Raw genomic sequence first — 27,385 nt, 5'->3', positions numbered from 1 at the left:
GCTGTTTGTTGACGGTCTTCTCTATTACTTTGGCTGGGAAAGGCAGAAGAGAGATGGGGCGTAAGTTTTTCAGGTCGCTCGGGTCAGCCGTAGGTTTCTTTAGTAGGGCGTTGACTTTGGCGTGTTTCCAGCATTCGGGGAAGGTAGCAGAAGAAAAAGAAGAGTTGATGACGGTCTGGAGGTGCGGGCGATGATGTCGTCGGCTTTGTTAAAGATGAAGTGCGGGCAGGGGTCCGAAGGGGCGCCGGAGTGGATAGAGTTCATGATGGATTTGGTTTCTTCCGTGTTGATGTGGGACCAGTTGTTGAGGGTGATGGCCGTGGATGCCGGTTCGGTGGTGTTTGGTTGGGTCTGGTGTCCGAAGCTGTCGTGGAGGTCGCTAATCTTTCGATGGAAGAAAGTGGCGAGGGATTCGCACAGATCCTGTGAGGGCGTGACGGCGTTGGCGTTGGCGCTGGGGTGGGAGAACTCCTTGACGATGCTGAAGAGTTCTCTGCTGTTGTGTCTGTTTTTGTCCAGTCTGTCAGTGAAAAAGTTCCTTTTGGCGGCGCGGATCAGGTGGTGGTGTTCGCGGGTAGCGTTCTTGAGGGCGGTCATGTTGTCAGCGGTGCGGTCCTTGCGCCAGGCTTTCTCAAGGGCGCGACAAGTTTTCTTTGATTCTTTGAGGGTGTCAGAGAACCAGAGAGGTTTTTTGGTGTTGGTCTGTCGATGCGTGCGTTTGAGGGGAGCAAGGATGTCTGCGCAGTTGGAGATCCAGTTTGTGAGGTTGAGGGCTGCGTCGTTGGGGTCGGTGGTGAGGGTGGGTTGGTTGGCGGCGAGTGAGGAGAAGAGTTGCTTTTCGGGGATCCTGTTCCACTGTCGACGAGGGATGGGTTGGGTGCGGAGGTGGCGGGTCTCGCGTCGGAATGTGAAGTGGACGGAGCTGTGGTCGGTCCAGTGTAGGGCGGAGGCATGGCTGAAGAAGACTTGTTTGCTGGCGGAGAAGATGGGGTCAAGCGTGTGTCCGGCGATGTGGGTGGTGGTGTTCACCAGTTGTTTGAGGCCGAGGTTGGCGAGGTTGGCGAGGTTGTCGAGCAGGGTGGTGGTGTTGGGGTCGTTGTTTTGTTCCAGATGGAAGTTGAGGGAAGTTGAGGTCACCTAGGAGGATGTAGTCCGGCGAGGCGAGGGCATGCGGGGAGATGAAGTCGGAGATGGCGTCGCTGAAAGGGGCGCGTGGCCCGGGAGGACGGTAGATGAGGGATCCTCTGAGGGTGGTCCTCGGATCGGTGCGAATCTGAAAATGCAGGTGTTCAGCGGCGAGAGGGGTGTCTTCGGTGGAGGTGGTGACGCTGATGGAGTCTTTGAAGACGATGGCGATACCTCCTCCTACCTGGTTGGTGCGGTCTTTTCTGGAGATCTTGTAGCCTTCGGGGATGGCAGTGGTGATGTCAGGGGCCGAGGAGGCGTTCATCCAGGTCTCCGTGATGAAGGCGACGTCGGGTGCTATGGAGTCCAGGAGGTCCCAGAGTTCAACGGCGGGTTTGTGGACGGAGCGAGCGTTGACTAGGATGCACTTGAGGTGGTTGATGGCGCGTGGGCTTGTGGTCATGGTTGTTGCGTGGTGGAAGGTGCGTTTGCAGGAGTTGCAGGCGAAGGGTCCATGGGTGCGTTTGGGGTGAGCTTGGAAGCAAGTGTTGGAGCGTCCTGGTTTGAGGGCGTGGAGGGTGGTGGGGTCGTAACGGGTCAGCGGGGCTTGGGAGAGCTGGGGACCAGGGTTCGTGGCGCTGGGCGCGGGACAGGTGCGGACGGGCGCAGACGGGCTTGCCTCTGGCGCGCCCGCTGCGCAGTCGCGCAGCGGCCGCCATATGAGGTAGGAGGGGGGGAGGGGTCAGGTGGGGGCGAATGGGAGCTGGGGGGCGGGGGCGTGCAGGAGGTCGCGGTGGGAAAGCGCGAGGGAGGGGGGGACAGGTAGAGTGAGAAGAGCTGGGGGAGGGGGGCTTAAGGGTGGAGGGGGGTGAGTGTTAGGAGGTTTAGGAGATAAGGGAGAAAGATAGGAGTAGGGTTGAGAAGATAGGGGAGGGGGGGTTGTAGAGGTGGGTGAGGGTGAGAGGTAGAGTGAGAGGATAGGAAGATAGGTAATAGAGGGGGTGAGGGAGGGGGAGAGATAGAGAAATAGATAGAGAAAATAGATAGATAGGGAAATCGATAGATAGGGAAATAGATAGAGAGATAGGAAGATAGGAGGAGGTGGAGAGTGAGGGAGTTAGATAGTGGGATAGAGAGATAGAGAGATAGGTAGATAGGAGGAGTGGGGGAGGTAGATAGTGAACGGGTTAGATAGAGGAGATAGAGAGGGGGATGCGAGTGGGGGAGGGGGATGAGGCAGGAGCAGGAGGGCAGGCACGAGGAGAAGAGGACGGAGGAGGCAGAAGAGCCGAAGTCAGAAGACAAGAAGAACAGAAGACAAGAAGACAAGAAGAACAGAAGAACAGAAGAACAGAAGAACAGAAGACCGGAAGGAGAGAAGAAAGGAAGATCAGAAGACCGGAAGGAGAGAAGAAAGGAAGACCGGAAGAACACAGAAGAACACAGAAGAACACAGAAGAAGATACAGAAAACGAAGAACAGAGGGCAGAAGACCACAGAAGAAGATGAGGAAGAAGAGAAGTAGAGTGAAGACGGGTGAAAGAAGAGTACAGAAGAAGATTACAGACGAGGAGCGAGGAGGAAGAACAGAAGAACAGAGAAGAAGAAAAGAAGAAAAGAAGCAGGAGCAGGAGAGAGGGTGAGTAGCGCGGGGCAGAGCGAGGGGCTGGGAAGTGGGGGGTACTTACTGTGAGGTGGGTCTCAGGAACTCAGGAACCTGGAGGAGCTGCAGCGGTAGGGGGAGCGACCTACCCTTGGGTCAAGGGTCACTACCACTGTCGCGCGGCGGCCGCCATATGAGGTAGGAGGGGGGGAGGGGTCAGGTGGGGGCGAATGGGAGCTGGGGGGCGGGGGCGTGCAGGAGGTCGCGGCGGGAAAGCGCAAGGGGGGACAGGTAGAGTGAGAAGAGCTGGGGGAGGGGGGTATAAGGGTGGAGGGGGGTGAGTGTTAGGAGGTTTAGGAGATAAGGGAGAAAGATAGGAGTAGGGTTGAGAAGATAGGGGAGGGGGGGTTGTAGAGGTGGGTGAGGGTGAGAGGTAGAGTGAGAGGATAGGAAGATAGGTAGTAGAGGGGGTGGGGGAGGGGGGGAGAGATAGAGAAATAGATAGAGAAAATCGATAGATAGGGAAATCGATAGATAGGGAAATAGATAGAGAGATAGGAAGATAGGAGGAGGTGGAGAGTGAGGGAGTTAGATAGTGGGATAGAGAGATAGAGAGATAGGTAGATAGGAGGAGGGGGGGAGGTAGATAGTGAACGGGTTAGATAGAGGAGATAGAGAGGGGGATGCGAGTGGGGGAGGGGGATGAGGCAGGAGCAGGAGGGCAGGCGCGGGGAGAAGAGGACGGAGGAGGCAGAAGAGCCGAAGTCAGAAGACAAGAAGAACAGAAGACAAGAAGAACAGAAGAACAGAAGACCGGAAGGAGAGAAGAAAGGAAGATCAGAAGACCGGAAGGAGAGAAGAAAGGAAGACCGGAAGAACACAGAAGAACACAGAAGAAGATACAGAAAACGAAGAACAGAGGGCAGAAGACCACAGAAGAAGATGAGGAAGAAGAGAAGTAGAGTGAAGACGGGGGAAAGAAGAGTACAGAAGAAGATTACAGACGAGGAGCGAGGAGGAAGAACAGAAGAACAGAGAAGAAGAAAAGAAGAAAAGAAGCAGGAGCAGGAGAGAGGGTGAGTAGCGCGGGGCAGAGCGAGGGGCTGGGAGGTGGGGGGTACTTACTGTGAGGTGGGTCTCAGGAACTCAGGAACCTGGAGGAGCTGCAGCGGCAGGGGGAGCGACCTACCCTTGGGTCAAGGGTCGCTACCACTGTCGCGCAGCGGCCGCCATATGAGGTAGGAGGGGGGGGAGGGGTCAGGTGGGGGCGAATGGGAGCTGGGGGGCGGGGCGTGCAGGAGGTCGCGGCAGGAAAGCACGAGGGAGGGGGGACAGGTAGAGTGAGAAGAGCTGGGGGAGGGGGGTTTAAGGGAGGAGGGGGGTGAGTGTTAGGAGGTTTAGGAGATAAGGGAGAAAGATAGGAGTAGGGTTGAGAAGATAGGGGAGGGGGGGTTGTAGAGGTGGGTGAGGGTGAGAGGTAGAGTGAGAGGATAGGAAGATAGGTAATAGAGGGGGTGAGGGAGAGGGGGAGAGATAGAGAAATAGATAGAGAAAATAGATAGATAGGGAAATCGATAGATAGGGAAATAGATAGAGAGATAGGAAGATAGGAGGAGGTGGAGAGTGAGGGAGTTAGATAGTGGGATAGGGAGATAGAGAGATAGGTAGATAGGAGGAGTGGGGGAGGTAGATAGTGAACGGGTTGGATAGAGGAGATAGAGAGGGGGATGCAAGTGGGGGAGGGGGATGAGGCAGGAGCAGGAGGGCAGGCGCGGGGAGAAGAGGACGGAGGAGGCAGAAGAGCCGAAGTCAGAAGACAAGAAGAACAAAAGACAAGAAGACAAGAAGAACAGAAGAACAGAAGAACAGAAGAACAGAAGAACAGAAGAACAGAAGAACAGAAGACCGGAAGGAGAGAAGAAAGGAAGATCAGAAGACCGGAAGGAGAGAAGAAAGGAAGACCGGAAGAACACAGAAGAACACAGAAGAACACAGAAGAACACAGAAGAAGATACAGAAAACGAAGAACAGAGGGCAGACGACCACAGAAGAAGGTGAGGAAGAAGAGAAGTAGAGTGAAGACGGGGGAAAGAAGAATACAGAAGAAGATTACAGACGAGGAGCAAGGAGGAAGAACAGAAGAACAGAGAAGAAGAAAAGAAGAAAAGAAGCAGGAGCAGGAGAGAGGGTGAGTAGCGCGGGGCAGAGCGAGGGGCTGGGAGGTGGGGGGTACTTACTGTGAGGTGGGTCTCAGGAACTCAGGAACCTGGAGGAGCTGCAGCGGCAGGGGGAGCGACCTACCCTTGGGTCAAGGGTCGCTACCACTGTCGCGCAGCGGCCACCATATGAGGTAGGAGGGGGGGGAGGGGTCAGGTGGGGGCGAATGGGAGCTGGGGGGCGGGGGCGTGCAGGAGGTCGTGGCGGGAAAGCGCGAGGGAGGGGGGGACAGGTATAGTGAGAAGAGCTGGGGGAGGGGGGTTTAAGGGTGGAGGGGGGTGAGTGTTAGGAGGTTTAGGAGATAAGGGAGAAAGATAGGAGTAGGGTTGAGAAGATAGGGGAGGGGGGGTTGTAGAGGTGGGTGAGGGTGAGAGGTAGAGTGAGAGGATAGGAAGATAGGTAATAGAGGGGGTGAGGGAGGGGGGGAGAGATAGAGAAATAGATAGAGAAAATAGATAGATAGGGAAATCGATAGATAGGGAAATAGATAGAGAGATAGGAAGATAGGAGGAGGTGGAGAGTGAGGGAGTTAGATAGTGGGATAGAGAGATAGAGAGATAGGTAGATAGGAGGAGTGGGGGAGGTAGATAGTGAACGGGTTAGATAGAGGAGATAGAGAGGGGGATGCGAGTGGGGGAGGGGGATGAGGCAGGAGCAGGAGGGCAGGCGCGGGGAGAAGAGGACGGAGGAGGCAGAAGAGCCGAAGTCAGAAGAACAGAAGACAAGAAGACAAGAAGAACAGAAGAACAGAAGAACAGAAGAACAGAAGACCGGAAGGAGAGAAGAAAGGAAGATCAGAAGACCGGAAGGAGAGAAGAAAGGAAGACCGGAAGAACACAGAAGAACACAGAAGAAGATACAGAAAACGAAGAACAGAGGGCAGAAGACCACAGAAGAAGATGAGGAAGAAGAGAAGTAGAGTGAAGACGGGGGAAAGAAGAGTACAGAAGAAGATTACAGACGAGGAGCGAGGAGGAAGAACAGAAGAACAGAGAAGAAGAAAAGAAGAAAAGAAGCAGGAGAGAGGGTGAGTAGCGCGGGGCAGAGCGAGGGGCTGGGAGGTGGGGGGTACTTACTGTGAGGTGGGTCTCAGGAACTCAGGAACCTCAAGGGAGATAGCCCTGTCTCAGTGTCACGTGGTGGTGTCTGCTTTTAAAGTCTAATGCATGTGTAATTACTGAGTTTGGACTGCATAAGGGACACAGTTGCAAAGAGAGTTTTGTAGATGTTTATGCAGTTTGTACACAGATACCCAGAAGAGAATCCGGACCAGCAGACACCTTATTTTTCATCCAGCAGCCTCCTCTAAGGGCAACCATTTCCTAAGTACAGTCACAGTCATCATCTCACATTCCAACATACCTTTAATTTGCTAATGTTATTGGTTTCACCCTCTCCGCGACCAGAATGTATCTATTTTTAATACATTTCTGTAATAGAGACAATATACATGTTGTTTTGCTCTGTTACATGCAGAAAAAACAAGTGCTTGGAATTGCCCAAGTCCATATCTTTTTGCTCTGTAGAAATAAACACGAACTAGAACTGCTTGATTCCATAGGACATAGCAATGGGTAAATACAAGACAAGCGCTTAGAAGTGGCCAAGTGAACAGTGTTTAGGCTTTTATCATGAAAAATGTCTACAGGAAGTAAAAGCACTTGGCTATTCGTTCCAGGTTTCTCCTGTTTTTTGTAGTGCATGTATGTTTTGCTCTCGTTTTCTCTTGTAGCAAGTAAATGAAATAGCCTAACGAAGCATAAACAAACCATGCCGACATGCAAATGTGCTCTTTTACACAGTCGTCGTACAATACCACTCGTGCATAGGAGGCGCCACACTGTGTCTGAAAATGAGTGAATGGAAAGTGCCAACCGTGTGGGTATCCTCGACCTACTGCTCTCAGTTCACAATGCAGACACACAGATGCACATTCTTGCAAAGTAACAATCGCATGCCACAAAACTTCCCATGCCTTTTAGCTACCAACCTATCCCTAAATGTTGATGAGACATGAAAACAAAATATCACGACAAATAAATATTTAGATTTTTCACACAGAAACATGACATACATCAATGCACTAATACTACTTACTGGTTGCAGGTCTTCCCAACAACATGCTTTCTGCATTGACACGTGCCGGATGGATCACTGCAAGATGTGCTGACTGAGCCCCCGACGTCACACTGGCAGCCTAAAGTAACAGGAAGCGAGTTATCCATGTAAAAAAAGTCATAACGTCCGCATTGTATTTCCCCTTTGTGTCTACTTCTGTTACTTCATCTGGTTATTACTTTGACTGCCCACCTCTTAGACTGCGGATACTACACCAGCCTTTCACTGCTTTAGAAATTGCACTGCTAGGACTAGAGCTACTAGTGTATTTGCCCAGCATCTTCCATCGAAGGTCGAGGTTGTGGCCATAGACTCAGTCAAGCAGGGGCACTGCTCTGCAATGCCGGAGGAGCGTCGCCCCCTGGCCAAGAGCCAGGAGATGAAAAATAAAACAATAGTTACACTACCCTTTTATTTTCCGTCTGCTGCCTCAGCCAGCAGTACAGGGAGGGGCAGGGCTGGGCCACGGGAGGTGGGAGGGATGGATGAGGGGAGAGTGCACCTAAGTACGCATGTGTGTTTGGCTGGCTGTTTCAGGCCAGCCAAACACACATGCAGAGTTAGGTTTCTCCAGTCCGCTGGGATGGAGAAACTGCACAAACCCCAGGGCTGTGACCAATCCTGATGCTGCTTTCATGCTAAGTTTTGCATGAAACCAGCACCAGGTTTGCTGGGGAGCCTGTGCTGGTGTCCCAGTGAATGTTGGGACATCAGAAGAGGAGTGAGGTGTCAGGAGGTGGCAAGAGGTGGCGGAAACAGCGAAAAAGGACATTTTTTTTTTCCCCGTCTTCATTTCCCCTCCCCCCCCCACCTCCTCGTTGACATTTGCGGCCACCTCTGCTGCAGTCAAGTGGAAGTAATTGCCCTCAAAGGCTTGACATATGTCACCAGACCGCATGAAGCAGACTAGTGAGCCTCTCTAAACTCACTTATTCTTGCCAATCTAGAAAACAAGTGTCAATTTCAGAGATGTTGTAAGTTCAGAGTGGCCATGCATTTCGGTGGCTGTCAAAAAAGAATAAGAGAATACGTACATGACAACCCTCTTTCATACTTTTATGGGTAGAAAAAAAAAAAAAAGTGAGTCAGTTGTGTGTTGTACAGAGCCAAACGCTGTGCCAATAGTTGGCTGTTTTATCTTGAAATGAGCTGACTTGCGATTAAGTTATAAATCAATCACAAAGAGTGACTCCTCAACATTTGAGAAACATGAGCTTTTGCCTGCTGCTCTCAAGACAAGAGGAGTGGGTTGGGAGAGCCAGGAAGGAGTGAAAAATCACCACAAGAAGGCTTAGCTCAATCTTGTTCAATTACTACTTTAATGAATTGGCAAATCTGTCCCAGGCCTGATGCTCGCTCAAATATAAAATGTCTGTTTTATTCAGAGGAGCTAGTCATCATCGCGCCTACTAAAGAAGGACTGCAGCACAAATGTAGATGTCTGGCAAAGAACGGCAGATCATGTTCCCTGAATGTAATCCCAAAATTATTACTTTAACAAAAAAAACAAAAAAACGAGTCTCTTCCTTAATTGTTCTGATGATGAGTACACCACAGACTACACCAAACTGGGACTCATACTACGTGAATCCATATTTTTAGAATAGCCATAAAACTAGTAAAACAAGGCATGAATTTATTCTATAACATCTACGAATAGGACGCACAATTCTACCTGTCAATTAAATTATCACTAAAACGTTTTGGCACCATCATCGCTCCAGTCTTAATTTGTGAGATTAAAGGTTGGGATTTAACATCTACAAGAGTAAAAAATGAGACAAATCCAGCCCTTAATGGAAACTCTGGACATTTATGTCTGCAGACATTGTTTTGCACAAATACTGTTTATATGCTGGAACCCTAAACACCTGGATCGACTTCAAGTGTTGCTCAATATCCACAAGCACAAAGTGAAGTAAAGTGACCAAAAAGCCCTCCAATATAAGGTGCAGAAATACCAAGTAACCAATCTCACCAAAGAATCCCTGAAATTCTCTCAAAGAATGAGTCTCCCTGGAGCAGCCACTCACACAGGATCCTCCTATGGGTGACCACATTCTGGAGGAGGGAATTCCCAGAGACTTAGAATAGTCCCAAAGAAAGCACCACACAAAACACTCCTACACTGCCTACCAAGATATTTGGAACAACTACTTCCCCACATGCTGCGAACACCCTAGAGAAGTAAAAGTGTGCTTCATTTAGGAGATATGGTGGAAACAGCAGAGAGGGCAATACATATGGGATTGCAACTCATCAAAAAAGGAATTGTGCATAGAACACAGTCAGAAAATTGAAACAAAAGCTGCTGAGCAGATGTAAAAAGATGGGGTATCAGGTGAGAGGGATGAGAACCTACCTTAAATAATGGTCACACTCCTTGTCAGGGTGAATCACAAGAGTCACTAAATAAACCTGTGCTTAACCCTCTGTCAGCTTGACGCAAAAGCAAAAAGTCTTAACTTAGAGGCAATGTGTAAAGTATTTACGCAGCACTCAAACAGTAATAAAGTTAAAACACAACACAAGAAAAATCCCAAACCAATTTAGAAAAGTAGAGTATATTTTAATGAATAAATTGACACCACTATTTCAAAAATCCAAACATTAGAAAAAACACATATGAACTTTAAAGGTTTAAAGTTCAAAAGAGCACCAAAAAACAATAACTGCCTGCCACAGTTATCTAGTCAAGCTATACCAGGACAAAGTTGAAAGTTAAAGCCAAGCACGATGGAGTGTGGGTCGAATACAGAAACCAGGTTCATCTTAGGGAACATTTTTACCTTTGGTGGACTTTGTCTCTGGAATAGAGTTCCAAACCGTCGGATAGCCCCTGGACGGGGTCTCACTAAAGTCGTTGATTTATGGTGTGAAATCTCAGGGCGGGATAAATTTGAATGTCGTGCCCAGGGAAGGACTGTTGTCAGCCGAATACTTTTTGCTTCTTTTGCCTGGTGAAGATTACTACCTTAGGACTTATTCGCTCAGAATCTTCCACCAGGGTCTAAGAGGGCTCCACAAAACTGGGGTCCTTCTCTGAGAAGTTCAGCTGGATTAGATTTGCTGCTGTGAAGAAGAGTGTGTCAGAAGCAACCTGAACTTTTGGTCCTGTGGCAATGCACCTTAGTCGAATCAGCTTGACAGGTTGGTCCTTGTCCCCTGACGATTCTCAGAGCACAAAGTTGGCAAAGCATTTTTAAGTCCCAGGTTTCAGGAATCTTTAGGAATAGTACACATTGACACCAACTAAAGCCTAAGGACCTTGGGGACAACAGTTGAGAGGGATGTTTAAGACTCACTCCAGCAGAGGCCAGCAGCAGGGTCCAGGGCAGGTCCAGTTGGAACTGGTTAGCTGAGCAGTTGCAGGAAAGGCCTATGGAATATTGCTGTGTACCTGTTGCTCAACAGGAGCTAAGGTAACTGACCCTTGGAATCACTTCTGAGGTCCTGGGTTCAAGACAAGTAATTTGTATATTTTTTCAAGATTCAGACAGCAGGGTAGCTCTTCTTCTGACCTTCACAAGGTCCAAGAGTGCTCTGATAGAGGCAGTAGGAATGCTACTATGATGCCCAGTGCCAGCATGAGGGTGGGTGATACTCCTGGCCACTCACTAACCAATGAGGTAAAAGTTCGCACTTTAGCAGCACCCCCTGTGTTTTGTATTGTAAACTATCCCCCAGTGTCCACTCCCACCTAAACCCTCCCTTGTGGTCACTTCAAAACAGTTCTGGGGCAACTCCCTCTCCAGAGTTGTCCAGGAAGACAAAGGGAGCAGGTCTAGATATGAGTTACATCGCCCAGTGATGTGACAGGGACCCTTTGAAACTCTGGTAGGTGGCTGGCCCCATTCCCCCAGGCCATTCTGCTCAAGGATAAAACACCTCTTTACACTCAACCACTTTGTCCACTGTCTGGGAACAATATACATCTCACCCCAGGGGAGCCACTCTCTAGTCAGGTGACACTGGACGCGAGCAGAAAGGCACATTAGCCTTAGGCAGGAAAATGACAACTTTCTAAAAGTGTCATTTTCAAAACAGTAACATAAAGTCTGACCTTACCTTTAAGTTGGATTTTAAATTACTATTAATATACATCCTTGAATCATTTTCCTAGCTGCTCCTAAATGGAAATTAAACATTATTGTTTCTTATAACGTAACCCAGTGCTTCCATATGGGAGAGCCTGCCTTCCAGTGAAAAGTGTATTTGGAGGTTTATAACTGCAAAGTCATGGAAAACCCTAAATGTACATGCCCTACTTTTTAAATATTATGCACCCTGACCTTAGGACATTTAGGGCCTACTTTAGGGGTAACTTATAAGAATTAAAAAGGAAGGTTTAGGCCTGGTAAATTGTTTATTTTGCTATGCCAAAATGGCAGTTTAAAACTGCACACTACCTGTGGACATGTGTCACAGTGCTACTTCAGTGAGTGGCACAATGAATGCTGCAGACCTCTACAAGCATTTAATTTACAGGGCCTGGATACAAGTGGTACCATATACTAGGGACTTACAAGTAAATAAGATCTGCCTGTTTGGTATATGCCAATTGTATCATGTTTAAAGGAAAAAGCATAAGCACTTTAACACTGGTTAGCAAAAGTAAAGTGTGCAGAGTCTTACGGTCAGCAAAAACAGGTTCAGTTACAGAAGGCAAAAATCTGGGGGAATACCACCCAAGAGATGGTAATTTCCAACAATAAACTGTAATATTTAATTTATTTTACATATTTATTGGAACAATTTATCTGACTTGCCATGCCAAATAAATAACATAAACTGTTATCATCAGGCCCAAAATTGGAACCAGTGGTACTCATGTGAAAATGCTCAAGCCAGAGTCCCTTTTTTGCTTGATTTTCTTTTTTTTTCTTTTTTTCTTGCCTCGTTATTTTTCCCCACAAGATTTACCACATAGGATTTTACCCTACAGCAAAGTTATTGGGCGATTCATTTGGGCAAGTCATGATTGTATTGTACAAGCATTACATTCACCTGAGGTGAATCAGCAGTATGGAAGAAGTACAGAACTGGAAAAATTCTGCCATGTTTTTAGGTTACATCCAATTTGAAAGAGTGAAATAAGCCCCCGTATGAAAAGTTATTTACTATGGGCTGGCATATTGTCTCATAATAGAGCGAAAGAGTTGGGCTGTATGTCACAATATCAACATCAAACATATTGTGATACTAGAATATCATGTCAAAAATATTGAGGATGAAAATATTGAGACAGTAAGTGCACATAGGTATGTATAGATTTACTATGCATCAACATCTTTTTAAATTATTTTTATCATCAATGTACATATATGTGGAGTTAAATAAAGTAAACCTCTACCTACCTACATAAACTAACCTCCATATTTCAGACCTCACGTATGTGACATAATAATCTGGTAACACAATATTTTGTAGTGGACATTAAGGTGGAATACAAGAGGGAAAGATAGCACAGGGAAAGGCATCGGGCAAAACAGTCTCTGGGCACTGAGTATTACTACACTGATTTGGCAGTCCAGCTGTATTTTCTTTTTATATAAAAATATTAAAACGATAACACATACAAATACCAGAACGTCAGGCACTCCGATTAGCCATCATTATAACTGAATGAACATGAAATATCAGTGACATACTGATAAATGTAAAATATTGCTTATCATCCAAATTAAACTACTGCATATTAATTTTTTAACCTGGCTTAATCAAGTAAAACATTAGCATAATTCTTTAAATAAGAATATGTAGGGGAGCGGAGTCTGGCTGCCGTCTGAAATGGCCGCCTCAACGTAGAGCTCCGAGGCTCGAGGGGAGAAGGATTACCCAAACAGCTGTCAAAAAGCCTCCTTGGAGTCAGAATGAAAGGAAATATACATGTGATAACAGCGACATAACTCTGAAGTTATTTTCGAAGTAAGAGATGCCAGTTAAAACGGAGTTCTAATTGAAGCCCGGCTACAAATCACCTGAACAGGGCCCCTCAGCCGAGCAAAGAACAACACTTTCTGTCAGGACACAGGGTCAGCTGCTGAAGAGATAAGGGGCTTTCTTCATGTTTAAACTGGGAGGCTCCACCAGGGGAATAAGGGGCCAGATGTAGGAAGGCGTTTGCGCCTCGCAAACGGCGAAAAACGCTGTTTGCGAGGCGCAAAAGCTCTTACGCGATGCAGAAACACATTTTGCGAGTCGGTACCGACTCGCAAAATGTGTTTCCGACTCGCAAATAGGAAGGGGTGTTCCCTTCCTATTTGCGAGTCGCACCGCGATGTAGAGTTGACTTGTGACCGCGAATGCGGTCGCAAATCAACTCGCAGTTACCATCCACTTGAAGTGGATGGTAACTCATTCGCAAACGTGAAGGGGTCCCCATGGGACCCCTTCCCCTTTGTGAATGCTCACAAAATTATTTTTTCAGAGCACTCTGAAAAAAAACGAAACAAAAAGGTTTCGATATTTTTTCTATATGCAGCTCGTTTTCCTTTAAGGAAAGCGGGCTGCAAAGAGAAAAAAAAAAACTGCTTTATTTAAAAGCAGTCACGGACATGGTGGTCTGCTGTCTCCAGCAGGCCACCATCCCCGTGAGTGCCTAGACTCGCTATGGGGTCGCAAACTGCAACCCACCTCATAAATATTTATGAGGTGGGTCTTTGCGACCCCATAGCGAGTCGCAGAAGGTGTCTGAGACACCTTTCTGCATAACATTTTGCGAGGTGCAAATTGCGAGTCGCTAGTACTCGCAATTTGCACCTCGCAAAATGTTTTCTACCTACATCTGGCCCTAAATTACTGTTGACCTTTGGTTGAACTCTCCACACAGCACAGGGAAGCCTCTGACAAGTCTCAACTCTGAGGTATTTTCTCTTCACTTAACTGTTCAGACTCCATTACCTGAATGTGTGAGCACAGGATTTTCTTGTCAGCTGAGTGTGTGGAGCAAATGCAGTTCGGAAAGTGAGTGTTGTACACCATTTCTGCAGCTGAGAGAGTCTGTGAAAGTTACTCATTCTGTCAGGAAATACAGCCAGTTTCTTAACAGATAAGTGGAATTCACTTTCTTGAAAGTTGAAAGGCTGCTGTAGGGGAAACATATGGACTTTCACTTCTGAGGTATTTCTCTTCATTTGACAGTTTAGAGTCTGCTACGCAATTAAGTAAATGCTGTAATTCCTATCAGCAGAGGGTGTAAAGCGAATTTGGATAGGCAGGCAAAACAGGTGAGCTATTTCTGATGCACTGATTCTCAGGGACACCTGTCTGAAAGCATTCAGTCATTATTTTTTAAAATTATAGAAGTCTGAGGCAAAAAATAATTCTGTCAGGAAACACAACCAGCTGCTGGTGAGATAAGTGAAAAGTCTGCTGTAAGAGAAGCCTCTGACAACTCTTAACTCTGAGACATTTCTCTTCACTTAACTGTTCAGGATCCATTACGTGATTATGTAAGCGCAAGAATTTCTTGTCTACAGGTGTGTGGCGTAAATACAGTTTGGCAAGTGAGTGTTGTACACCATTCCTACAGCTGAGAGAGTTTGTGAAAATTACTCATTCTATCAGGAAACACAGACAGTTTCTGAAGAGATATGTGAAATTCCTTTCCTTGAATGTCGAAAGGCAGCTGTATGAGAAGCATATAAACTTTCACTTCTGAGATATTTTTCTAAATTTGACAATTCAGACTCTACTACGAAATTAAATAAACGCCGGAATTCCTATCAGCAGAGGGGGTAAAGTGAATTTGGGTAGGCAGGCGAAAACTGTACAACATTTCTGATGCACTGTTTCTCAGCGACACCCGCTTGAAAACATATAGCCATAATTTTAAAATCCCAGATGTCTGTCACCCTTTACAGTGTTAATATCTACCTATTTTGTGAGTCAATTGGATATCATATTTGATTACTAAGCTGTGCTTATTTATTGTCTTCTCTAACATTAAAATATAACAGTATGGCCAGTGGCAAATCTAATAGAAAGCCTTTGTTTACACAAATAGAAGGGAACACTGTACCTCCAGGCACGTCTACTATTGTCCCACAAGACATTGCTTCTATGGACCTTATTTTAAAAGAGATCTCTGCTGTGGGGCAAAGATTGGGATCTATGGATGTAAAAATGTCAGATCTCACAACAGAAATGAAGACAATACGGATGGATCTAAACTCTTTTCATACCAAAGTGGAAATTTTAGATCAAAGAACCACTTTTGTGGAAGAGAAATGAGATAATGCAGAGTATTGGGGTCCGGATATCTGGCACCTAAAACAAAAAGTTATAGATTTTGAAGACAGGGCCGAAGAAATAACATTTGTTTTTACGGAATTCCAGAAAAAATGGAAGTCAATAATGATGTGTAGAACTTGCTACTAACGTTAATACCGCGGCTACTGAACATATCTTTTGAGCATCCCCTTGAGTTGCACAGAGCTCACAGAATTCGATCAACAACTTCAACTCTTGAATCTAGACCTAGATCGATTATAGCATGCCTCTTACATCATGAAAAGGTCCCCCAAATATTAACAGTTACTCGTAAACATGGTCCGTATGACATGGAAGGCCATAAAGTATTTATTGCTGCAGACTTCTCCACTGAAACCAATGCCAAACGAAAAGCGTTCCTGCAACTTAGGCCAAGACTTCGCAAATGGGATATCAAATATGGTCTTTTAGAACCTGCCACAATGTGGATCACTATGGATGGGAACTCAAGGGATTACACAGAGCCTGAGGATCTGGTACGCTTCCTGGACAGTTTGGATGACCAACACATGGACTTAACGCCACTGGACAAAACATCTATGACTAGTCCGCTTCAATTACAGAAAAATCCACAAAGCCATTGCACCAGTAGATTACACGTCTGTTCCTTTAAGAAACAGTTTGACAGAGATAAAGCATTCCACTGCGTAAAGTCACTCACACAGGAAAATCCCAGAAACAAATCGAGATCACCTCTAAAGTCACCCACGTCTTTAAATAAAGTAACTGATGCTCAACCTTCCACTATCACTTCTTCCAGCTAGATGAGTATATTTATACATGCTATGTATTAATATAATGTTATTACTGTTTTACTACAGTTATTAATTCTGATGGATATGATTTATTTCCTATCCTCATATATTGCTATTCAATAACCATGTACATTTCCTACTGTATTTGTATTTGCAGATTTTCTCTTGGATAGATTTTATAACTCCATGGAGTGGTTTTTCTTATAATCTATTTACCATGAGTGGTTTTTCTTTCCTCCCCTCCAGAGTCTGGGTTTCGAATTTAGGTTTAGACCCACCGATGAAAGATACATATTATTTGATCTGCAGTGTTCTTTTACATTCTAGCACTTAGAACGGTGTACTTACACCATTTAGAGTTTAGTGTTAACAATATTTTATGATTATAGTTCCACATATTGGTTTCAGGTTTACTATACTCCAGATAGTTGTTTTTTTTTCCTCCAGTAAGTTCGCATTTTCACATTACCATATCATTTATCTACTTCCTTTTCCCTTTTTTAGCATTTTGACTCTGTTTCACACAGTACAAATATACTCTAACATTTTTAGTCATCATCATGACAACAAGTCCTATGCAAATTGTCTCTCAATGTCAATGGCTTTACTAATTACATTAAAAGGAAGAAAATTCTTTCCTATTTAGCCTCCAAACATACTGACATTGCTCTCCTGCAGGAGACTCATCTATCTGATATAGAATCAGAAAAATTAAAATGAGATTGGGTAGGCCAGATTCTTTACAGCTGCAAATCCCCTTCGCACATGTCAGGAGATGCTACATCCCACACTACTACTAGAAAAAGTGGTGTAGCCATTCTAATATGGAAAGCACTGCAATGCCAAATACTTCAGTCATGGTCAGATGAGGATGGTAGATTTGTTTTAGCGAAGCTTAAAGTTGGTAACAATATATTAGGAGTGGGTTACATTTATGCCCTGGTTGGGACTAAAGCCCCCTTTTTCCTTCATCTAAATAGAATTCTAACAGATATGGGAATTTCCAGAATAGTTTTGGGAGGCGATTGGAATCTAGCGCCAGATGTGATCTTAGACAGAACAGGTCCCCTGGACACAACTCATGGTAGAGATAGAGCCATACTGGGAGACATCAGAAAAGATCATGGTTTGATTGATATCTGACGTTTACTACATCCATCAGATAAGGGGTTTACATATCACTCAACAGTACATGATTCCCATTCTAGAATAGATTACTTCCTTATTTCACATTCTATTACACCACAAGTACTAGATTGTGATATTTTAGAAATTGCACTGTCAGATCACGCTCCTATCAGTCTCCAGCTTGATTGGGGTCTGAAACGCCCTTGTAGGAAACCATGGCGATTAAACATATCGCGCTACAAACTACCGGCAGAAAAGTCCCAATTACAATCACATTTGACTACTTATATGAAAGATAACAAAGGATCTGTTTCTTCTCCACAAATCTTATGGGCAGCCGCAAAAGCCACTATTAGGGGGCAAATTATGAGGGATTCTGCATTAACAAATAAACGCAGAATAGAACAACAGGCCATTTTGGAAAATGACATCTAAACACTGACACATACTCATTTTAGTAATCCAACTGAAGCGTCCAGATGCAGATTGGAAAAAGCTAAGATGGAACTTAATACACTATATACTTCCAAAGCAGAATATATGCTATATAGGGGGTTATTACAACTTTGGAGGAGGTGTTAATCCGTCCCAAAAGTGACGGTAAAGTGACGGATATACCACCAGCCGTTTTACGAGTCCATTATATCCTATGGAACTCGTAATACGGCTGGTGGTATATCCGTCACTTTACCGTCACTTTTGGGACGGATCAACACCTCCTCCAAAATTGTAATCACCCCCATAGACTAAAGGCTCACAATTATGAACAAGGAGAAAAAGCAGGCCGTTTACTAGCGGCACGATTAAAACAGCGAGAAGCTATGACAGCTATTCCTGTTATATATAACCCTGAGGGTAAACTAATAACTGAGACTCAAGCAATAGCTAATACGTTTGCAGATTATTATACCAAGTTATATAGTTCAGAAGTTGATGATGACCTCCTCAAAGAACAGGAATTCTTTGATAAAATAACACTCCCCTGTCTCAGTGAACAGGACCGGCTCATACTGACTGGCGAAATAACAAAGGATGAAATTGCGCAAGCAATCTCCAGCCTCCCATACAATAAAGCACCGTGAGAAGATGGTTTTCCTGGGGAATTTTACCGTTGGGTAAAACCAGAAGCAATAGATGCCCTTTATGAGGTTTATAAAGAAGCAGAGGAAACTGGTAGTCTCTCCTTACTCTCAAATAAAGCTATCATAACTGTCCTTCCCAAACCTGAGAAAGATCCATTATACTGCAGTAACTATCGTCCGATTTCTCTTCTGAATACAGATTCAAAGCTATTAGCCACCATTCTTGCCAAAAGACTCAAACAAGTTATATCTAAACTCATACATAATTCTCAAGTTGGATTCATGCCAGGCAGAAACTCTTGTAGCCATCTCCGCACTTTGGCTCACATACTTTGGTTTTCCAAGGATGCTGGAGAAGACAGAGTAGCATTATCCTTAGATGCCAAGAAGGCCTTTGACCGCATTGAATGGTGCTATATGTTCCGTACTTTGCGTAGGTTGGGATTAGGTGATGATTTTATCTCTAGGGTTAAATGGTTATATAAGACACCATCTGCGCAAGTTAATTGTGGGGGTTTCCTTTCAAAAACCTTTTTAGTGCAAAGAGGTACCCGCCAGGGTTGCCCTTTATCGCCCCTCTTATTTCTTCTTGCACTTGAACCACTGGCTGCAGCAATAAGACAGTGTTCACAAATAGCAGGCATTCCTACCCCAGCAGGCATCTCAAAACTACTTCTATACACGGATGACATATTACTCACACTTACAGATCTACCTACTTCACTCTCGGCACTCATGTCTACTATTTCTCACTTCTCAAACATTTCTGGATACAAAGTCAATTGGAATAAGAGTGAAGCTCTCCCATTGTCCCGGGGCACAACAAAAGCAGCTATTTTAGGCTACAATTTTCAATGGAAAGCGGATCGCCTGAAGTATCTAGGTATTTATATCAACACTGGTTTAGAACGTATGATTCAAGATAACTTAGATCCGCTCATTGCTAAAACGAAGTCAGAATATGAAAAATGGTCCCATCTTAACCTGTCCTTTTGGGGTAGAGTCCAGGCAGTGAAAATGATTATAGTGCCTCGTTTCATATATGTTTTAGGTATGTTACCTTTGACAGTTAAAATATCAATACTGCGAGACTTTGACAAAGGTATTAAAACCTTTATTTGGGGATCTCTGAGACCTAGACTCAAAGTCTCCAAACTGATTGCTCACAGGCGATCTGGTGGCCTTAGTTTACCATGCATTGAACATTACTATACAGCCCCCCATTTATCTCAATTGGTTTATCTTTGGCCAATACAGGATGACCCCCCACTATGGGTTCTTATTGAAAAGCAATCTTTACAGGTATCTTCAGGTTTGCAAATGTTTTATACTCATAAATCGCCTGCTTTACAAAGTTCTAACCCTATTATTCAGTCTATGCTTAAGATTTGGATACACTCCCACAAACTCTTTAAGAGTAATCCGAGGCTACATAATAAGGCTCCCATATGGCATAACGCTGATATTAGAATAGGGAAACAGACAATTTCCTGGGATACATGGGAGAGAGCAGGTATTCAAATGCTGGATCATTTATTCACTTTAGAAGGTGAGCTTAAAACCTTTACGATGCTTCAGATAGAATTTCAACTCCCTAGCTCTCAAAAGGGGAAATGCTTACAATTGAAACAAGCTCTACTTAGTAGACTAGGACCATTTCCGTGGATACCTGAGGATTCCCCAGTCGTACAATACTTAAAAACGTGGGGGAAATTGAAAGGAGGGGTCTCTGGATTTTATAATCTCATTGTGCATAAACTACATTCATCACCATTACTAGCACAACTCCACGTCAAATGGCAAGGATTACTTAATGTAGCGTATTCCAATGAGGACTGGACGGATGTTGTTATGAACATGGATAAAGGAATCAGAGAGGCAAGAATGAAATTTACTCTTTTCAAAATTCTTCATAATTGGTACTGGTCACCACAAAAACTCAAGGCAGCAGGTTTACTACACCATTCTACCTGTTGGAGGTGTCCTCATGAGGACTGTGATATCCTACACTTTTTTTTTTCGAAGTCCAGTTTTGACGGAATACTGGTCTTCTATAACTTCCTCTATACACAGAGCTATACATGTGCCCATTTCTCTAACAGAAAAATTAGTTAAATTACATGATGTTACTGATCTCCCAAATCTAACAAACCATACAAGACGATTGATTGCTACTGCACTCACTGTAGCAAAAATGTGTATATTAAGACACTGGAGAACACCACAACGTCCTACACATGATGAATGGCTTATTGAAATGTATAACATGGCATCATATGAATAGCTGATTTACAGATTGCAAGATAATATTGGGATTTTCATCCAAATTTGAAAACCCTTTCTAGCTAATACATATTCTATTACTATTCACACGTAAACGTTTTCTCATTCTTTGTCTCCTATCTTTATTAAGACATTTTTATTATTGTTTTGAATCTTGGTGTTATTAAGACAATTGACATCTCACCCATTAACACTGTTATTTTAAGTAGGACTTACTGTTCACCAATTCAACACTGTTGAATTGGCAGGAATATCTCCATTTGAAATGTTATATATGTGGATTTGTATGATATTACTATCTCGACTGTCTTCTAACAACCTATAATATATGGTTTAATACATATTGCATAATTCTTTCTTTCCAGATTTTCTGTTATAAGTCTACTTCTAAGAGTTAATGCACAGTTGGATGCCTTATAAATAATCTCATATATTGCATTTATTGATACATGTATAATGTTTTTTTTTTGTTTTTTTTGTGTTTAGAAATCTGAGAAGTTAATATTTCATAATATTTTTCATATATGGCCATACTTTGATGTATTGTTTCTCTATTTAACACAGTTTGTATATTGACATGTACTTCTCAATAAACATATACAAAAAAAAAAAAAAAGAATATGTAATAACCTAGTATCTCTAATATAAGCCCACAAACTTGTAGCCTCCATCACAGACTGTAGAGCATCTTCACCCTTTGTAATCTGAATCCACCCACTTTCAGGTTCACTTTTCCTATGTTCACAAATAGATAGGGCACCATTCCAGCAGTCACCGCAGGCACACCCACAAAGCTCCAACTGCTTGCAGTAAACCAGCTACTGCAACATGCACTGAACATACTCCCAGTAGCACAACATCTTTTCTGCTTTCAAGGCCTCACTCCTCCACCCTTTGTCTTTCAAATAAACTTTATTTGGCCGAAGGCAATAAAATTGTGACTCAGAAATAAAAACATATCACAAGACTAAAACGTACACTCCATTAGAAACAAGAAGAACAAGATATCATAAAACGCCATACACATATCAACGGTGCATAAAGAGCATAAGTTAACCACAAGGTAAATTATACATTATGTTTCATACCTTTTCCGAATCTGAAATTCTGTTGTGATAAAGTTTATTAAGGAGTAACACAACTACCGCAAGCCCAAGGACTACATTAGCCCTTCTTTATGAAGTCTCAGGTTTGATTTGCGCAATGGTGGAACCAGAAAAGAGAGTCTGGACTCAGAGGACAGGGTGCAAAATAAAATAAGGTGACTAGTGTTCTGTGTTGACAAGAGGTCGCACCCGCATGGCGGAAGATCCCTGTTCAAGGCCTGTGCTATGGGAAAGGCAAATCTAAAGTGCAGGGTTTCCAATCAAAAAAGATATTAGCCAATGCCGATGAGTAGGGTTGTCAGTCCACCCCAGTTATGGCTCCATCCCGTGTGTTGTGGAAATAGAGGCATACCTAAAGATGGAAACTCTGGCCTGGGGGGATTCTAAGCATGGATGTCAACCATAGTCCAAATAACACTGTTTGACGAGTGATTTATGTTCTCGCATAATCAAGAAAGGGTTATCATACAGGTCTGCGAGGCCTAGTATATTAATTGTGTGTTTTTAACATAAGATAACCATGGGATCTGAGTGGCTTTATCTAATGACAGAATCAATTATGCATGTTCTAGTCACTAGAGATTCGGGTGTACCCCAAAATTTTACCCAGAGCAGTACTGGCACCAATCCTATCAGATCTTCCAAATATGTCAACCCAACTTTGTGACATATTAAGGAAGCTGTATTACCCGGGACTGCCAGTAATCTACGTATGAAACTATTTTCAGTGTTTTGAAGAGGCCCAGCTTTATTGTACCCCCATAACCCAGCACCATAGGTTCCTGCCGAAATGCACTTAGACTAACAAAGGGCCAGCATTTCCGGTAGAGGCTTATGTTGCAATTTCTGGGCAAATCTAAATATGGCTTCTGAGTTCCTATCCGAAGATTGAAGTCTAGCTGTTACGAGGGGTTCCCAGCTAAGTGACTGATTAAAAAGAATTCCTAATTAATTATAATTATCACTTCTCCACTCATCCGTCAATGCCTGAATCTAGACTTGGTTTTGTTCACCCACTAGGAGTCCGAGTTTGAGCTTCAGTTAAAAAAAAACAAAAAAAAACTATGGTTTCTATGTTGGCCAATGATAGAAGAGTTGTAGGACGTGGTATAGTTTTGCCACACACCTCGAACAGCAGAGAATGCTCATGCTTGACAGACACATGTAGTGTTGAAGCATGCATTAGAGAGGTCGTAGTTCACTGTACCTTGACATCCAAAGTAGTTACTGCCCGTGAGGGCAAAATAGCCAATGTTACAGGTATCACAAGGCTCGCTGCAAACATTCACTTTACAAGGACACTGCCCATCCACCTGCAAATAGAAGATTGAAATGGGTTTAGAGCTGGTTTAATTGGAAAGATACATTTTATGCAAGGCTATTTCAGATTACCTGCTGGCATTCTGCAACTCCACTTATGGTTCCCTTTATGTTACACTGGCAGGCTGTAAAGAAGCATTAAAATACAAAATAAGGATCTCACATTTATATCTATGGGAGTGCTGAGGATATCTGGTAATGCAAAGATTATAGACCACGCACTGTAAGAAGCACATTTGTTCTGCAGGGGCGGTGCTTTGAATATCCTCAAACATTTTTAGGTCTGGCTTGACTGCGAAGCTGTCCTATCACCTATGGTTACCAATTCTTTTAAATGTACACAGAGTGAGCTTTGACTCCAGCCAGTAAATGTGTTTCTCTTTTACCAGACGACATTTGCTGCTTGATGTTTCACTCCGCCTCCTGTAGATGGCTTGCTATGCAATGCATGAGAGAATTTGTTACATCTCAAAAGTACACTAAATCACCAAACATTACATGCTTTATCTCACAGATGCATTGCATACAGAAACCAATCATTTTACTGTTTTCTTCATTGAAACAGACTTTTCATAATGTTTTAGTTAGGACTCAAAATCTAAGCCAGATCTGTTGGCTTTGCTAATGCTTATTAATGTTGTTGTGATGTAAAATTAAGAAATTAAATTATCTATGATTTTTTTCTGTTTGTATATATACTTTCCCTTTGGGTGGAGAGTACCCAGTTGACGTGCAAATCAAACACCATGTGACATTTCTGGAGAGCATTGCCAATCCTTACAATGCTGCCCGTTAAGTGTCTAACCGTACCGAGAAAGGTATTTATTTATTAATACTGGGTTTTTATTTCGCACCAACATGCTTCAAAGAGCCTGGGAGTACTTGCAGACAATAATAGTCACAGCAGAGTTTTGACCAACATAAGGTACAAATATCGGCATTGAGCAGAAAATACCGTTTTTCCCTTGCATTCAAAATGTTACAGGTATTTTCACAAAACACATTACGCTTGTTTCAGCCATTCATGTATGTCAGCTTCTCAAATCCAATAGTCTCGATTACACCCACAGGTACGAGCTTTTGTGAATACATTACAAAACACCAGCAATTAACAACGACAAATACCCATTTTACCCAGTTCTCCCTCCTTCTCACCATGTCTATGGTCTCTCCCCCCCTCCCCCCCTTTCTGGCACCACATTTGCACCTTATATGCAGGTATTTTGTTTTGTTAATAAACGTTCGATTGGTAGCTTTCAGCATGAGCGAGCATGCACACAGTCCAGAAACAGGGTGCAAATCCTCTCTCCCTACTAGGTTAAACTTTGGATTGGGGAGTGTATATCATGCACACCGGTAAAAGCTGTCAGCCATCCAATTCTGTGTCATCACCTATGTTCCTGCACAGTTCTCTCCGCTATTCCAAATTCTCACCTTCCTTGGTGTTTGTGCGGACCATTGACATCCAGATTTCTACAGCCAGTGACCTCGCTTTAACGTCTCTCTGCACAAGAGACGGACACAAAGCCCCCACCTCCATCTACAGGGTACCTGTACTCCTTTTATGCAACAAGAGGCCCATTAAAATCATAGGATGGCATATGCATTTTCTCTTTAGGCATGGGTACAGTCTCATCACATTGTTTGAAATCCAGATGCACCATATTTCTAACTGCTTTTTGTAAATGTGTGACAATCTTTTTGTGTACACCTATCCCCTATACTATTTCTCATCTGACAATTGCATACCTCAATCTTAGTCCTATTTAGATCAGGTCATCAGCTTATGTTTCGAGTGGTCCCTGAAGACACCGGTCTCTCTCCCTGAGTTAGGGACATGAGTTCAACCGGTGTTGAACACCCTGGCAGTCTACATGGCAATTCCTCCTTTGTGTCATGTGTTGCTTATGATACAACAGGAAATGTCCCCCTTATACTAGCATCAGTCCCCTTGCATTTTCAAAGGTGTGTAGGAGCTCACCCTTAAATATGCCACCTATTTGCTCACATCTATTGCCTAGCCCACCACTCACCTTAGCCGCTAAGTAACGTTTATGGAATTCTCGTAGTCACCACCATGCAGCTTGGGATGCAAATGTATTCCATTTATGATCTTTCAGGCTACCTGGTCTCAACCGTGCTACATTAGCGAGGGGTTAGTAAGAGCTATCCGAGTTCCCATGATAAACGTATAGGAATCTGCTTTCTCTGTCAGTGGTGTATGTAAGCCATTGCGCGAGGTGATGTAACTAGCATTTCAGGTAGTAACACTCCATGCCTGGCACGCTCTATGGCCTCCCTCATATGTTACCTTACAGTTTCTAATTGTATACTCAGGTGAGTACCAACCCATATCCGACACAACATCAAATTGTGCAGTTCTCAAATAACTCTCAGTAGGACCAGGCAAAAGACTCCCTGAAATACACAGAGACATCTTAGCAACACAGTCATTTACTTAATGCAATCCTGACCATAGTAGTTTGTGGCAGTCTTAACCAAAACCTTTTTGAATAATGTACTTTATCCATTACATGTCTTAGGTTCAACTCGTTGTACTTATTTTCATCATGTGACAGAGTAAGGTCCAAGTATTTTAATCTTGTTGGTTGCCATTCTAGAGGTGAGCTATGCTATCCATGTGTGTCTACCTGAATCGTGGGAATATCCATGACTTAGACCTCCAAGTGTGAAGCCTCAGTAGCCTACAGTACTCCTCCAGAATGGGAAGGACAGACCGAAGAAAACATTTTGGATTCCTTAGATATAGTATGGTATCATCAGCGAAAGTGGACACCACATGATTAGTGCATCCCATCTTAATGCCCCGGAAAACCATCTTTTTTCATAGCACATGTGGCAGGGGTTCCGCCAATAGGGTGAGCAATATTTATAATAAAGGGCACCCTTGGAGGGTACCACTTTTTAAAGGTCAAATGTCAGACACCACCCTCTCCATTTGCACACTTGCCTAGGCTCCTATACACTGATTAATGCAGAGGCAAATGTTATTTTTTCGAAGTAGCTGGAACATAAATGGTCATCCTATTATATCCATAGCTTTTTCAATGTTGATGGATGACACAGGGTTGTCTTCTGCTGCTAGTCTAGAATGTATCACATTATGTATGGAACTATGACTGGAATGCATTAAATTGATATTAAATCTTCAAAAACTCGGAGAAATATCTTAACAATGTTAAAGTGAGTGTTTAAGTGTCTACTAAAAACATCAGTAATGTCCATACAATTTGAAATTGTCACAGTCTTTCCCTGGCTTAGAGAACACCAAGAATAATTCCTCTCTCATAGTATCTGGAAGGCTTCTCTTTTCAGCTGCCTCATAACCTACCTCCACCAGTTTTTCCAGAAGAGCATTAAGAAAGGCTCTGGAGAACTCAATAGGTAGTCTGTCAAGGCATTAGTATGTCCCCATTTCATGAGCTTCAATGTGGCTAGTAACTTTTCTTTAGTCAAAGGGTCATCCACATGGTCTCTCTGTACAGGATAAGCTGTAGAAATTCAAGCCTTTCTAAATAGACATTAAGAATCTTGTTGTTCAGGTTTCTCAGCAGTCATGTACAGGTCTGTAAATAATCTATGAAGACAATCCTAATTGCCATTTGTGACAAGTGTAGACCTCCAGCCTGATCCACTACATGACTGATGGGAGGTCTATGTGTCTGCCATTTGTGTACAGTCCATCCCTCCAGCCTCATACAGTATGCAGAGTATAAGAGATCTATGTTTCACCACCCCGTTAGCCAGACTGTCATTTTATGTGCTGTGTTTTTGTTTGCTATCAAATAGCTCTTCTCTTTGCTTCAGTTTATGTTTAATCTTACTTACTAGGTCTGTGGTTAATGGCTCCATGTTCTTTATGTCTGACTGTAGTTATGCCAGCTCCGCTCATTACCTCCTGTATGGTGTCCCATTATTTTGCCTTATTGGAAGGACAGCCCAAGTTATTTTCAACGTAGACTGGCAGAATTTCACTCATATCTCTACAGAACGTAGGATCTTGAAGGTACTCCACAACCAGCCTCAATGTGGGAACTCTGGCTCCATAGCCATGCCACATATATTGTAAACAGTGTGGACGGAGTGGTCAGATATGTTTCGGCCCATTTAATGTGAGTCTAAGCAAGTATCAGAAATACTGTGCATGACATATACATAGTCTATTCTGCTATAATAGCTGTGCATGCGGGGGAAATCATAACACTATATAATGTGGCATTCCCTCCAAACATCCACTAAGTGTAGCCCATTTAAAGTTTTTTGCAGCTGTAGTGTGAGTTTAGGCACATTGTCTACCGTGAGGGAGCTCTGTTTAGCACTCCAGAAAGGGTATCATTGAAATCTTCAGCCCAG

General features: G+C 43.7%; 1 protein-coding gene across 2 annotated transcripts in view; it reads right to left on the bottom strand.

The window, feature by feature from the left end:
• LAMA3 (laminin subunit alpha 3) overlaps positions 1-27,385 on the bottom strand; it is a 933,952-nt gene that overhangs the window by 471,910 nt on the left and 434,657 nt on the right. For both annotated transcript variants that reach the window (XM_069220025.1, XM_069220026.1), the window contains 3 exons: positions 23,084-23,136; positions 22,899-23,004; positions 7,043-7,142 (listed from right to left, as the gene is read on the bottom strand). In XM_069220025.1, coding sequence (XP_069076126.1) covers positions 7,043-7,142; positions 22,899-23,004; positions 23,084-23,136 — 259 coding nt within the window. The remainder of the gene's footprint in view (positions 1-7,042; positions 7,143-22,898; positions 23,005-23,083; positions 23,137-27,385) is intronic.

This window comes from Pleurodeles waltl, chromosome 2_2 (assembly GCF_031143425.1).
Source record: "Pleurodeles waltl isolate 20211129_DDA chromosome 2_2, aPleWal1.hap1.20221129, whole genome shotgun sequence".
Taxonomy (NCBI): Eukaryota; Metazoa; Chordata; class Amphibia; order Caudata; family Salamandridae; genus Pleurodeles; species Pleurodeles waltl.
Note: the sequence above shows the minus strand (reverse complement) of the source record. Positions and strands in the feature narration are given on the sequence as shown.